This window comes from Nilaparvata lugens, chromosome 2 (assembly GCF_014356525.2).
Source record: "Nilaparvata lugens isolate BPH chromosome 2, ASM1435652v1, whole genome shotgun sequence".
Classification (NCBI taxonomy): Eukaryota; Metazoa; Arthropoda; class Insecta; order Hemiptera; family Delphacidae; genus Nilaparvata; species Nilaparvata lugens.
This window is the reverse complement of record NC_052505.1, coordinates 18,577,397-18,593,981: the sequence shown is the minus strand read 5'-3', so window position 1 is coordinate 18,593,981 and position 16,585 is coordinate 18,577,397. Positions and strand designations below refer to the sequence as shown.

General features: G+C 32.8%; 1 protein-coding gene across 2 annotated transcripts in view; it reads right to left on the bottom strand.

Annotated features, from left to right (window-relative positions):
* Positions 1 to 1,543: 1,543 nt before the first annotated feature.
* The window catches only part of LOC111055248 (U4/U6.U5 tri-snRNP-associated protein 2), a 42,121-nt gene continuing 27,079 nt past the window's right edge, over positions 1,544 to 16,585 (bottom strand). For both annotated transcript variants that reach the window (XM_039420718.1, XM_039420717.1), the window contains 2 exons: positions 15,010 to 15,232; positions 1,544 to 1,941 (listed from right to left, as the gene is read on the bottom strand). In XM_039420718.1, coding sequence (XP_039276652.1) covers positions 1,897 to 1,941; positions 15,010 to 15,232 — 268 coding nt within the window. In that variant the 3' untranslated portion in view covers positions 1,544 to 1,896. The remainder of the gene's footprint in view (positions 1,942 to 15,009; positions 15,233 to 16,585) is intronic.

The window sequence follows — 16,585 nt, the reverse complement described above, 5'->3', positions numbered from 1 at the left end:
AATACACTGGAACAGATTTCTTTAAAATCATGGAAAAAGATAAATTTTCTACACGAGCGGCTCACGTTCGTCTTGCAATCCACACTGCAATGTGACCAGAACCCCTTCAAGAACACAAGTTTCGTCCACCTATTTGGCATGCCACCTTCAATAAGTGTAATTAGAGTGGACTTGAGTGTTTTTAATTTTTCTATAACGAAATCTATCTCGTCATTCATTTATGAAGAATTGAATTGAATCAGTGGAAGCCACTATCCTTCACTCTTCTCATCACCACAAAAATCGGAGCGAAGGCAAGCCGAGCCGAGTGAAGGTGAGCGGTGGCATAGTATCCATCCACACTCTCGCGTTCATCGTCATTTGCAAACACTCGGCAAGAGTATGGCGCCGACATGGAAGTAAAGACATTTCAGTCATAATATAAATTATAAGTATTAGTTTATAATAATATAAATTCAAGTGTTCGTTCGTTCGTGTTTGTCAGGTGATTTATATGCCAATATTACAGTAGTAATCAACTGTTTAAAAAGCTTTGTCATTAAATATAAAAATCTGGTGTGGCGCACTCACACAACTTTCCTTGCCGTTATGAAAATTGATCACCTGACGGTAGTGTTCCCGCGCATCTCAAGTCTACTATTCAAAGATTTGAGCCAGCTGGTGACAGGGCAATAAACGCTGGAGACACACATGAGGTCTGCTATCTCTTCATAGTGAATGATAATTAATAGAATCAACAATAATTAGCAATTGAATAATCACATTTTCTCGAATTTAAAGCTTATTTTCAATTTTAGGTGAAAATGTTACTGAACATTAATAGTAGAGATTTTCATGCTCAATCTACACCACTAATTTTTTTTGTTTCAATTGTATCTGAAGCCTGATAATTGGGAATCTATCTGCATTGATGGGGCGAAGCTCCTGAAATTTTTACAGATATGGGACTTGTGGCAGTTGATAGAGCTTAATGACTATTTTAGGTATGGATTTGATCAAAATCGTTGGAGCCGTTTTCGAGAGAATCGCGAAAAACCCTGTTTTTGACAACATTGTCGCCATTTTAGCCGCCATCTTGAATTGCATTTGATCGAAATTGTTCGTGTCGGATCCTTATAGGGAAAGGACCTTGAGTTCCAAATTTCAAGTAATTCCGTTAATTGGGAGATGAGATATCGTGTACACAGACACACATACACTCATACACACACACACACACACACACACATACAGACCAATACCCAAAAACCACTTTTTTGGACTCAGGGGAGCTTGAAACGTATAGAAATTTAGAAATTGGGGTACCTTAATTTTTTTTCGGAAAGCAATACTTTCCTTACCTATGGTAATAGGACAAGGAAAGTAAAAAGATCATGTCTTGTGCATTGTGGAGCAGGACGACATTTTAACAGGTGGTCATCTGACTGGATATCACCTCAGTCACAGTGGGGATCGTCAATTTGCCTCCAGGTTGTGCAGTTTTCTCTTGTGCAGACACATCCAGCTCTGGGGCAAGTGTAACACTCAGACATTTTGGTACAAATCACTGAGACAAGGTATCTTTATTCTATATCATATCAGAAAGGATCTAATATCACTCTTCAGTTACGCCTTTACCACAAATGTAATATAAAACAAGTTAGTAGCAATTCTGTAACTTTTTAGAATCTTTACACATTTCTAGAGTATTTATACAACTTTTCCGAGTATCTCTGCAACTTTTTAGAGCATGTAACCAATGCCTTACATTAAATCAATCTGAAATCTGAATTAATGGTAATGGGAACATTTCTTTCAATAGGAAGTTCATAGAAAATTCTCGAATGTTTCTGTTAAGTCCTCAAAATCATAGAGCATCACTTCAAGTCCTTTACAGCTCTAATAATACTTGGAATGTCAGCTATTGTTCGAAGATGGAGCATCCGTTTTCAATTCATAGATCTGTAACAGAAATCCTATAATTAATATTTTGTCAAATCATTTTTGATGGACTGTTTCCAAAATTTATGATTAAACTATACTGTACATTAATAAGAACAATATGAAAACTTGTAGTACCCTTTATTATTTAAAATATCACAAAGACTAGTTTCGACCGTAACTTAGGACATTTTCAACTTGAAAAAAAAGTTGAAAATGACCTAAGTTATGAAAAACAGATTTAATAGGTGATTGAAAATAAAAAATGATTAAATGAACTGAATAATGCCGATGAAATTATAATATTCTTAATTGAAAAAAATTAATTTTAAAATAGAAATATTTTTTTGAAATGGACAGATTATCACGAAACTGGATAAATCATCATATGGAATACAAATTCATACGTGAACTGAGTTTACTAACATAAGTGAGCTTTTGATCTTGGAGAAAACAAATAACAGTTTTTAAAAGTAAATTATAATTCAACTTTGAATTGTGATTCAACTGAATCAACTAGAACAGGTGACATCAGATACTTGTGGATGAGAAAACTGCTTGAGGTCTACTGTCATAGCCACCTCTAATACAAGGCCCCGGCCTACGATATTGCAACATCGCAGTGTAGGCCTAGAATCTAATACAATGATTGGTGAGAAAGATCAGCTGGTATTTTTTTTAAATCTTTTTCACCAATCATGTTTAGATTCTAAGGCCTACACTGAGACGTTGCAATATCGTAGGCCAGGGCCTTGTATTAGAGGTGGCCATGATACTGACTGACGCGATCTATCCAGCAATGGCCTGTTCTTTGATCGAGATATTGGATACAGAAATTGGATTTAGATCTTCCACAGCTCAAAATAAGGGAACTGCTTCTTAAACATTTTTATAAAACAGGCAAAACAGGAGCGGAAGAGCCAACTGGTCCTCCTGAAGGGGGTTCTGGCGTTAGGCGTTAACAACCTAGCACACGTAAAAAACTAACGGTTGAAAATATGGGGAGCAAAGCTAAAAATTATCCCCGGGTGGCAATCCACACCTCTTCAAGAGGGAGCCTTCATTCGGATACGGGGGAAGGCAGTGATGCTCAAGATATTGGAAACCGATTTACAGGTTTTAGTCGGATGGATCCATCAAAAAAGTACAAGAAGGGTCGGAGGAAATTATTGGTGGGAACTTGGAATGTGCAGGGATGGGCAAATAAGTCACTGGAGGTCACACAACAATTCCATAGAATGAACTTGGACGTACTGGTGACTAGCGAGATGAAGAAGAAGGGAAGTGGCTGTGAGGAGGTGGAAGGGACATTGCTGTTCTGGAGTGGGGTGGATAAGGACCAAAGAGCCAAAGCTGGAGTAGGTATAGTTATTAGAAAGCAACTGAAGAGGTTTATAAAATCTTGGAAACCGGTTAATGAAAGAATTATTGAAGTTGAGCTAGAAATGTATGGTAGAGAAATAATTATTCTGGGAGTTTATGGTCCAACCAACGACAGTCAAGTGCAAGACAAAGAAAATTTTTTTGAATGTTTACGATAACTGGTGAACGGAGAGTGGAGAGGGGAAGGTAGAGGGGAAGTTTCGAGACATTTATTCATTATTATAAAGTTGATTGAGAATGTGCTTCTCAGCAATCAGTAATACTTACTATGTTTAAAAAACGATAATTAGGCATTGATCATGTATCCTAGCTGCAGAATCATTCGGGCTTAAATTTTTTATCAGTGTCTCAGTTTTCAATTGTTATATCGTACAATGAGGAAAATACATTCCATCAATGTTTAACGTCCATTCAAGCTTAGACAAGAACTGATAACTCATAGTAATGTGTGTCATGTCACACTCATGACAACCATATCCAAAGTAATAAATACTTGCTCATACAGTCTTACAGTAGCGCTCGTAGAGTAAACATCTTAGTAGTTTAGTTTCACCGTAGTGATAGTTTTCAAAACAATCATCGTTCATCAATAAGTGGGTCACTGGAACATAACCATACAGCAGCTATCTTCATACGTCATCGTCGTCGGATAGATGAGGTCACCAACCAAACCACCGGATGGACTGATCCCGCAATTCGAGGAGGAGGAAGAAGAGGATAACTTTCCAGGGAACCAAGGACTCAAAGTACGAGAACAACCAGGTAAAATGGAAACTGTTGAACAATTATTGCTGAGTGAATTCAACACAGACATAATGAACATGAAGAGTATCTCTTCGGAATTCAAGGAATGGGCTTCGTCAGAATTTAAAAAAAACAAGGTTTCCAGAGCCGAATATGATAATTTCTTAGAATTAGTTCAAAAATTAGCATTGGTAATCGTGAAAGTAGAAACGAGAGCAGTTACTATTAGCCAAATAAGTGATACTTTAGGGCATCCGAAAATTCATGACTCATTACAGGACATAAGCAAATCTGTTCAGGAAATTAAAAATAAAGACAGGCCTATTACTTACGCAGACATGATACAACTACCGAAAAAAGCTACTTCAAGCGATCCCCAGTCCAATAATCAAGTCAGGAAAATCCTTCCAAAAGAACAGGTAGTCTTAATTAAACCCTCAAATTCCACCGGTAATGAGAAACAAGACAGTGAAAAAATAAAAGGAACACTGAAAACCAACATCGCGAGAAAGGATAACATTAAAATAAAAAAGACAGTACCCGTTAGAGGAGGAGGTTTACTCATTGTTCTGGATTCTCTAGAGGACAAAAAGAAATTATTGAAGAATAAAGCTGTGAATAATGATCAAATCAAGATAACTGAGCCCCAAAATAAAAAACCCAGGATAATTGTTTATGATGTTCCATCTGATCTCACTAACAAAGAGGTAACTGAAGAAATATATAACAAAAATTTTGTCAATTCAGGAATAGAAAAACAAAAATTTGAAGAAGGTTGCAAGCCATCATTCAAATTAGGGCCGAAAAACAAGGATTCCGTGCATTGGGTAGTAGAATGTGAACCCGAAATTAGGAAAGCAATAATTAATAAGAAAAAAATATTTATAGATATGACATCATGTAGAGTTAATGATTATCATGCAGTGCAAAGGTGCTATAAATGTCAAGTCTATGGGCACATCACAAAACATTGTAAAAAGGAAGAAGATATCTGTGGTCATTGCTCCATCACAGGGCACAACATCAAAACCTGCCCTTCAATCGATAAACCTCCAGTATGTTTTAACTGCAAAAGAGCTGATAAACCCTCAGACCACAAAGTAAACTATCTAAAGTGTCCCAGCTATGTGAAAGCATTGCAACAATCAATTGATCGAACAAATTATGGAAGTGCTTAAAAAGATTAAAAATAGAATTTCCAGCTCAAAATCATCAAATAAATTCACAGCATCAAATATAAAAATAGATATTCAAGATTTCCTATCATCTATTAAAAAAACAGAATTAATAAAACAGTCAGCGAAAAGTAGGACGTCTTTGATTTTCAGCTTTGGTCAATATACAGATTTTAATTTATCATTAGCTCGCTGGAATAAAAATTGTTTACGTATTTCAGAAGGCGTTGCACATTCAATCAAGAAGAAAACGCTGAGTCAAGATGAATACAATAGCTTACCTACTGTTTATTTACGGAACGTAAATAATAGCTCAATTCGTTTTCATCTTGTTAAAAATTCATTGACATTGATATTAGCGCAAAATAATAACAATGAGGCTCAATTAGGTATCCGTGACCTCTTACTGGTAATAGACGAATATGCATCGATAAATAAATACAACATTACGATTGGAATAGATTCTTTTGATATTGACTCCGAGTTTACATGCTTGGACATTTTAAGTTTAGTAATTAAAACTAAAAACCTGAATTATGTATTCTATTACAGAGGAATAAACAATCTAAAGTTCTTGGATATACCACATGAAAACGATGGCTCTGAAGATTGTCCAAAAGGATACCTACCGTATGATTCTATTCTTTATGCTTATTTGAACAGTATGATAGAACTCAGGAACTTTATTCAACAGTATGATGTTCTGAATGCGGATTTATATAGGGGAGTACTATCATCACTGAATAGTAATATCTCTTCTTCAGCAGCATGTATTCAAGAGATAAGGCGAAACGAGATGAACATCTACGACAATCGACTTAAGACTTTCCTGTGGCCGACATCCACTACATATCGAATGGGCTTCTGTTTAGAAAATGAAGGAAAATACGTACCCTACAATGAAACAACAAAGTCATTCTTAACTAAGGAAAAGTATATTCTAGTCAGTAGAGACACCCAAATCATGCTGAATGCTGAGCTGCTGAAGAATATTCTAAAAGTTGACATCACAAATTGTAAGATGCCAAAAATAACTTGGATGGATGGAGTTCCAGGGTGTGGTAAAACTCACTTTATCCTTCAGCAACATACACCAGGTAAAGATCTCATTTTGTGTCAGACAAGAGCTGGAATAAATGAAATTAGGCAAGAGGTGAATAGAATTCACAAAAATAAATATGAAAGAATAATTAAACAGGATTATAGAACAGTTTCATCTTTTATAATAAACGGATCAAAAAAGCAGTACAAACGTGTTTTCATAGATGAAGCAGTATTAATGCATGCAGGTTTCGTGGGATTTGTCTCATCTCTCGCTGGTGCTTCTGAGATTATTCTGCTAGGAGATTCAAACCAAATACCTTACATAGAGAGAAGTAAATTAACAGCTGAATGGTCACACATTTCATCTCTCTGTGAGAAGAGAATCCATCAAACAGTAACTAGAAGGTGTCCAATAGACGTCTGCTACATCCTTTCCAGCTACTACCAGGACATTAGTACGAAAAATGAGGTCCTGTTATCCGTCAGACCTCCAATAACAAATGGAGAACTTGGACCACTTGAACCTAACACTCTGATTCTTACATTCACTCAGCTCGAGAAGAAAACAGTGCTAGAAGAGCTGCAATCAAAACTTCACCCTTCAGTTAAAGTCCATACAATTCATGAAGCACAGGGCTTAACTCACAAGAATGTAGTTCTGATAAGGAACAATAAAAAACAACTTGGAATATATAACAGCACACAACATGTAATAGTAGCAATGAGCAGACACACACAAACCTTCAGATATATCACAACAGGGCAAGAAGATTTAGTGCTGACCCTAATTCGAAAACTAAAGGATGTTAGTGAAGAGTTTCTCTTAAGCTGGAATGAAAGAAACATGGAAGGGATTAATGAGAGTTTAAATAATGAGTAACAACAACTTATCAAATTTGCTCAGCTTCGAGGATCTTGATTATTTTGAAGAAATAAACGATGAAGTGATCAACAACAGTCAACAACTTTGTGCAGCATTGAGTTCTTGTGATTTGAGCATCTTCTGTCTCAATATAAGGAGTATCAGAAGAAATTTTGATGAGCTGATGATTCAATTGTGCGACATTAATTTTTCTTTTGATGTTATTATTCTAACCGAATGCTGGATTAGGACTGAATTTGTACTCCAGTCCATTCGAGGATATGATGTATTTTCCACCATAAACAACCCATTACAAAATGATGGTGTAGTTGTTTATGTTAAAGATAGTATAAATGTACAATGTGTTGAGCTACATATTAACCAGGCAAATGTCCTACATATTCGGTTGGATGCAGCAGACAAAAAGTGGAACATCCTTGCAATATACAGATCACCGTCCTTCAATGATATTACAGATTTCCTGAGTGACTTGGAATCGATCCTGAATGAATTAAGAGGGCAACAAGTCATATGTGCCGGAGACATGAATATTAACACCCTTCAAATTCGTCCACATCATCAATTGAATGACTACTGCGATCTTCTAAGCGAGCATGGGCTCAGACTCTGCATTAAACAAGCAACCAGAACTACAACAGAAACTGCTTCTTGCATAGATCACATTGCTACCAACTCCAGAGATAATCTTTTTCCAATCATTTATGAATCAACAATAACTGACCACTTCACCACAATTCTAGGAGTGCAACATATTTCGAGAAATAGTGCAAATGAAACTGGAACACATGAAATAAACGAGAAAATAGACATTAATAGCTTGAAGAATGAACTACTGAATGAGGAGTGGATTCATGTTTTAGAAGATAATAATCCAGATACATCTTATGACACCTTCTTATCAACTCTGAGACAACATATACAAAATAATATCAAGCAGCATCGGCGGCAGAAGAAGTACAAACCCATCAAACCATGGATCACCAGAGGTATAGTAGCAGCAATAAGAACCAGAAATCTACTCAACAAAAGAAGAAAGGAAGACCCAAACAACATTAACTTAACCAACTTCTATCGTCGGTATAGGAATACACTCACAGCTTTAATTCATGAAACAAAGGACCAATACTATAGAGAGAAATTGTATGAAGCTGGAAAGGATAATAAAAAAATGTGGAAAGTAATCAAAGATGCTACTGACTCTAAATCAAAAACAAAAATGAAATTGAATGCTATTAAAATAGATGATAGGATTTTCAATCTAAAGGAAAATCCAGAAACTGTGCTCAACCACATGAATAACTTTTTCACAAATGTAGGTGAAGAAATGGCGGAGACAATAATAGATTCCTTAAGAAAACCACTAGACCAAATCATATCCCAATATAAACCTGTTACAAGAACTCTACACTCCATCTACTTTCACCCAGTAACTGAAGATGAGCTTCTTGAAGCTATTAGTAGTTTGCGAAATGACAGTGCTCCAGGACTTGATGGAATCAATAATAGAACATTGAAGTCGATAAAAAATGTAATTGTAAAACCATTAATTCACATATTTAATTTAAGTCTGTCAAAAGGAATTTTTCCAAAAGCTATGAAAGAGACATGTGTTAGACCATTACATAAAGGAGGCGACAAAACAAATGCCACCAATTACAGGCCTATTTCACTTATAAGCAATATTTCTAAGATTTTGGAAAAACTGGTAAAGAAACGTCTTGTGAATTACATGGAAAAAAACAACTTACTATCTAGGAATCAATTTGGTTTTCGTGAGGGGAGGAGTACAGAAGATGCGGTATTAGAATTGTCAAATTTTGTCACAGATAAGCTAGAAAATAACAAAAAATGTGCAGCAGTGTTCCTGGACCTAGCAAAAGCTTTTGACACTGTTAATCACAGTTTGCTGCTGAAGAAATTAGAAGCCATGGGAATTAGAGGAGTTCCTCTAGCATGGTTTAGATCATACCTCTGTGACCGGCGTCAAAAAGTCAAAGTTGAAGAACATCTCAGTTCAGAGGAACGATGAAGTTTGGGATTCCCCAAGGAACAGTTCTTGGGCCAATTCTGTATTTGGCATATGCAAATGAGCTATGTTCAATTAAGATAAGAGGAAGAGTAATAGCTTTTGCTGATGATACGTGTATACTATTTGAAGGAAACACCTGGGAGGAAGTTTTTAATCTGGCACAGGAAGAATTGATCAAAGTCGATAAATGGTTAAGAGAAAATTTGCTTACAGTAAATGCAACAAAAACGAAATTTTTAGCCTTTTCTCTGACAGAACGGACGAGACCACCGGATTCTTCAATAATCCTGCATCACTGTGGAAGCACCAACAACCCGTGTGATTGCCCTTCAATTCAACAAGTCAATGAAATAAAATATTTAGGAACAATAGTGGACAACAAATTCAAATGGGACAAGCACATTAATCTATCAATTACCCGGATCAGGAAGCTTCTCTACAAATTCTATCAACTCCGTAAAATCCTCAACTATGAGACATTAAAAACTGTTTATTTTTCTTTAGTGCAATCAATTTTAAGATACGTCATAATTATCTGGGGAGCTACGAATTTTACACATGTTGAACCTCTCTATAAACTTCAAAAACGAATACTAAAAATAATAGGCTTCAAGGAGAATCAATTCCCCACGAACATTCTTTTCAAGGACAGTAAAGTACTGAGTGTAAGACAACTCTACATCCAGGCTATCATCACGCGAATGAGGAGAAACAACGAACACATAAGACTGGCAGATCATAACCATCAAACAAGGCAGAGAAACACGTATTCAATAGTACCAAGGATGAACACTACATTTGGGCAAAGAAACTACACATATTTGGGACCAAAAATTTATAATTCAATACCAAGTTACATTAGGGAAGAATTCAATAGACACAGGTTCAAGAAAAGTTTATTTTCCTGGTTGGTTGATATTGGAGTGGAAAATTGTGAAAATTTAGTTAGACTGTAAATATTGAAACTATTTATTCTTCATTCCACTCTTTACTGTTTTTCATTTTTCTAAAAATAACCTTTCTTATTATTATCCTTAATAGAACATTAATATTTATTTACTAATTCCATAATTTTGTTTGTTTGTATTATACATTTTTACTAATTTTATTATAAAAAACTTTAATCCCATATCAGTGAATGAAGTTTGTAAATAGTAATTATTACACGCAATAAGCAACTAATTACTTATACCCCAACACATATAATATATAGTGGGGTGTATATTTATTCATTGAAATTATCATTTATTCATTGTTGAAACACCGCTGATTTATGTAGTTATATTACAATACTATATTATCAATATTCTAATGTTGCATTCAATCTTCATTGTAATTAATAAGTTTTCATAATATGTGAAATTTGCTGCATAATTGGCTGTTGTACTGTAATTTATTGTAGATTCGTGTATGAACCAGAATGTATTGTAACTTACTTGAATAAATAAAATTTGAATTTGAATTTGAATTTGAATTTGAATTTGAATTTGAATTTGAATTTGAATTTGAATTTGAATTTGAATTTGAATTTGAATTTGAATTTGAATTTGAATTTGAATTTGAATTTGAATTTGAATTTGAATTTGAATTTGAATTTGAATTTGAATTTGAATTTGAATTTGAATTTGAATTTGAATTTGAATTTGAATTTGAATTTGAATTTGAATTTGAATTTGAATTTGAATTTGAATTTGAATTTGAATTTGAATTTGAATTTGAATTTGAATTTGAATTTGAATTTGAATTTGAATACCGTCCCCAGGAATAAGTTGTGGAAAGCAATGGAAAACCTCAGAATATCATCAGGTATTATAAGGGCCACAAAGGAACTCTACAAACAGAATCGAATTGGACTCAGAATTGGTAAAACCATTACAGTACCATTTGAAACATCCAAAGGCCTACTTCAGGGCTGCAGTACGTCCCCAACTCTTTTCAAAATCTATTTGGAAGACACCTTGACAGCATGGAAAAGGAAATGTCAGGGAATGGGAATACCTATGAGGGAGGAGCATCTGTTCACCCTTTGCTTTGCAGATGATCAAGTGGTCATAGCCCAGGATGAGGAAGATCTGAGTTACATGATGCGTAGGCTGAAGGAAGAATACAAGGAGGCGGGGCTCGAAATAAACCTAGACAAGACGGAGTACTTGCAAACAAATAGTGAAGTCACGCAGAATCTCAAAGTAGACGATGACGTTGAAATTAAAGGCACAGATAAATTTAAATACTTGGGTTATACTGTTACGCAAAACGGGGGTACAGATGAAGAAATAAAGAGAAGGCTAGGGCAAACTAGAAGTTGTATAAGACAACTGCATCCCATAATCTGGAGTAAGAGTATCCACAGAAAGACCAAACAGATGATATTCCATACAATAGTCAGAAGCATAATGACATATGGTGCAGAAGTATGGGTGACGAACAAGCGAAATAGGGGTAAGATTCTGGCTGTGGAAATGGAGTATTGGAGAAGGTGTTGCGGGGTCACCAGGTTGGATAGAGTAAGGAATGAAGAGATTAGGAACAGAATGAAGGTTCAATCGGATATAATGAAGTTCATTGAGGACAAGAGACTGGTATGGTATGGGCACGTGAGAAGGGCTAGTGCAAGTAAGTGGATCGGAATTGTGACGGACTGGAGCCCATTGGGTAGACGGAAGCGAGGGAGGCCAAGGCGATCTTGGCGAGACGAGGTGGACGACGCCATGGAGGCTAGAAATCTCACAGATGGGGAGTGGAATGACCGACAAACATGGAAAATCCGACTAAAAGAAGGAAGGCGGTGATTCACTGTAAAATCCTAACATATATATATATATATAAAACAGGCAAAGCTGATCCCAACATGTCCACAAACTAGATCCTGCATATTAGATAAAAGTCGTCTAAAGCTGAATTCCTACTCATCAGTTTCAGTTAAAGTGACCAATACAGTGAGACCGTTCTAATGGGACTATTCATACTCGCTGGGTCGTGCTGAGTGTGAACAGTTCAATCAGAACTAATAGAAATTATATTTTCACTGTGCCGGTCCCTTTCACTGTCACTGGTGTGTGGCGATCCAGCTTTAAAGTGCGAACATAACGAATAGGTCACGGTTAAGCCACAGTATACATACAGTATGGAAACTCGGCTAGTACCCTGGCACAAAAATCCGCCATCTTGTTAGAAAGTTCCGCATTGTAATAGTATTGATGGGAGGTTCGGATGACTTTACTGATCCGGATCAATATTGATCTCGTTCACTGCCACGAGCCAATCAGAAGACCAGGATTGGAAATTCCTAAGGTCAAGTGACGTGTCTAATATTTTTATGCCATGTAAAAAGCATTGAGTAGGCGTTTTATTGCTAGTTTCCATTCTGTATCTATTCTGTGGCTAAGCTTTCGATTTCAATCGATATCATTAATCAGTTGGCAATTATATAAATGATCTGGATTTCATGGTGCTGAGACTCCATCGAGACTTGACCGTTCTGTACACCACCATGCTTTACAATGTGATTGTGCTACATGGAGGTAGATCGCAGTCTGACCTGAACATTATTTCAGAGACATTACATTACATATCAATCATATTATTAATATGCTGCCAGAGTGTGGCAGCACTGTTCAAAAAGTCAGCTGGGAAACGAGGAGTTGTCTGGTCTTCTCGAAAGATTTATACTCACCCAATAAAGATGCATACTTTTAAATTCATACAATGAATTCATTGGGTGAGTATAAATCGTTCGACAAGACAAGACAAGACAACTCCTCGTTTCCCAGCTGACTTTTTGAACAGTGCTGCCACATGTAATGCTGCAATCTTATGAGTGGTTAATCTGTACATGGCTCATATGATTTAATATCCCAATATAAATTAAAAAAAATAATTTAACTCGCTTCGCTCGCTTGTATTTTTCATTTGAGCATGCTTCATTCTATCAGAAAGTAAAAGTACTGAGAAAACGCAGAAAAGCTGAGAAAAACGTTGGAAAAACGCTGATTTTGGGCGTATGTTTGATGAAATATTAAAGTCACCTCATCACAAAATTTCTTGACCCTAGCTAAACCTCTGTACCAGATTTGAACATTTTCTGTCTATTACTTGATGAAAGAACTGAGAAAACGCAAAAAAACGCTAGTTTTGGGCGTATCTTTGGCGTTATTTCAAATTCCTTTTAACACAACATTAGCTTAGCTGAGCTTCTGTACTAAATTTGAACAATTTCTGTTCATTTGTTCTCGATAAATCTGAGAAAAAGCAAAAGAAACGCTGGAAAAACGCAGATTTTGGGCGTATCTTTGGAAATTTTTCCAAATCCGTTCTTAGTGCGCCTCTAAAGGGCCAACTGAACATACCTACCAAATTTGAACGTTTTTGGTCCGGTAGATTTTTAGTTCTGCGAGTGAGTGAGTGAGTCAGTCAGTCAGTGAGTCCAATTTCGCTTTTATATATATATATATATATATTATATATATATATATATATATATATATATATATTATATATATATATATATATATATATATATATATATATATATATATATATATATATATTATATATATATATATATATTATATATATATATATTATATATATATATATTATATATATATATATATATATATATTATATATATATATATATATATTATATATATATATATTATATATATATATATATTATATATATATATATATATTATATATATATATATATATATATATATTATATATATATATATATTATATATATATATATATTATATATATATATATTATATATATATATATTATATATATATATATATATATTATATATATATATATTATATATATATATATTATATATATATATATTATATATATATATATTATATATATATATATATTATATATATATATATATATATATATATTATATATATATATATATTATATATATATATATATATTATATATATATATATATATATTATATATATATATATTATATATATATATATATTATATATATATATATATATATATATTATATATATATATATTATATATATATATATATATATTATATATATATATATATTATATATATATATATATATATATATATATATATATATTATATATATATATATATATATTATATATATATATATATTATATATATATATATTATATATATATATATATATATATTATATATATATATATTATATATATATATATATTATATATATATATATTATATATATATATATATATTATATATATATATATATTATATATATATATATATATATTATATATATATATATATTATATATATATATATTATATATATATATATATATATTATATATATATATATATATTATATATATATATATTATATATATATATATTATATATATATATATATATATATATATATATATATTATATATATATATATTATATATATATATATTATATATATATATATATATTATATATATATATATTATATATATATATATATATATTATATATATATATATATTATATATATATATATTATATATATATATATATATATATATATTATATATATATATATATTATATATATATATATATATTATATATATATATATATATATATATTATATATATATATATTATATATATATATATTATATATATATATATTATATATATATATATTATATATATATATATATTATATATATATATATTATATATATATATATTATATATATATATATTATATATATATATATTATATATATATATATATATATATATTATATATATATAATTCTATATCAGTAATACTCACTTGAATATAAGCCTCAGTGAGGGTGATCATTTGAGGCAGGATATCGGTTACATGGAGGTCTTGCATTTCGTACCATTTTCCGGTACCTTTATGCAGCACATGTACTCTGTAGGTGCCCTTAGTTGGTTCTCCGTCATGCACTATATTCGCTACCAAATCGTACACTGTGTTCTTGTGTTTCGCCTTGATTTCCGGTGTTAGGATGTCGCCGAAGTCAACGTTTCTGCAAATAAAAATAAAACATTTTTAACAACAATAAATGAGAAATCAATGTAAACGTTTTGGAATAAGCTACAAATTGCCTTGGTACATTTTTCAACAGCTTTCATTTTAAATGTTTTTAGTTACATCTTTCATGTTTACAAAATTTTCCAATAAAAGACAAGTCTCTAGAAAGGCTATTTCATAGAAAAATATGCAACATAGTTAGCAGTTTAGCATTTATTAATAAAAAAATTGTAAATGAGTGAAAATGATTGGAATCTCAAAAATTGGTTGAGGCAATATGATATAGAGAGTATGAAAATATGGATCTTTTGCGCATTAGTTTGATAAACGCCTAAATTTCTTAATACAATTATTTAATATATATGAGTAACGAGTACGAAAGAATAAAGAGTTTTTAAAAATTTTGTTATTTATTGAAGCTATTAAACTACATGTTTACAGTATAAGCGGCTGGAGGAGACTGACTGCTCAAAGCGCGCTAAAGGCGTAACAACTATGAAGCTTTCGAAAAATAGCAGTCAGCAGTTCAATTGTTTTGGTTTACATAATTTATGCATATGCAATCATAGGCCAACAAAAAATAAATTGGAAAAAGTCAATGGCACATATGAATAAAACCAGAGCAAATGCTCATGAGCAAGAGCATGGAGCATAAGGTTTTGATCATGAGCAAAAGGTAGAAGGAAAAGCATTTGCTCATTTTTATATGAATAAGCTTTTACCTTATGCTCCTGAACTCTGAAGCAAATGCTCACGTATATTAAAGATTTTTCATCAGCTGATTCGCTTTTGTAGCCTTACTTTGTTTTTATAGTTCACGGAAGCGCTAAATATGCAAGTAGGGGGCACCACGGTATATAGAAGAAGACGGTAGGTGTCACACGCATGTTTGTGCTAAATTTCCGGTGTAGCTGAAGTCATTTTATAATATCCAATCATCTGTTTTTAATAAGTTTCATAAATTGCCAATAGGTGTTAAAAACCTCGGTTGGTGGCGATGACGCAATCTAGCTGGCTGGCCACTGCGCACACATTTCATGACCCCTACCGTTTTCATCTAAATACCGTGGGGGGCACCGCTTATGTTTGCGTCGTCTGCTCTGTTTTCTATTTATGAATAGAGTTTTAGGTTAGTTGAGTTTAGAATTTTGAAATAAATAATAGCGTGAAAGAATGTCATCTCTATAATAATCTTTAGTATATTCTTATAATATCAATAGCTTCTTATAATCGTATACACTCTCATCTTCGTAAATGCCTATTTCCTATTTTGTGATGGCTATCTTTATATCAGCTATCTTTTGTATTTATCCTTTTGTAGGAATAATGGTGATATATATCATGGTTG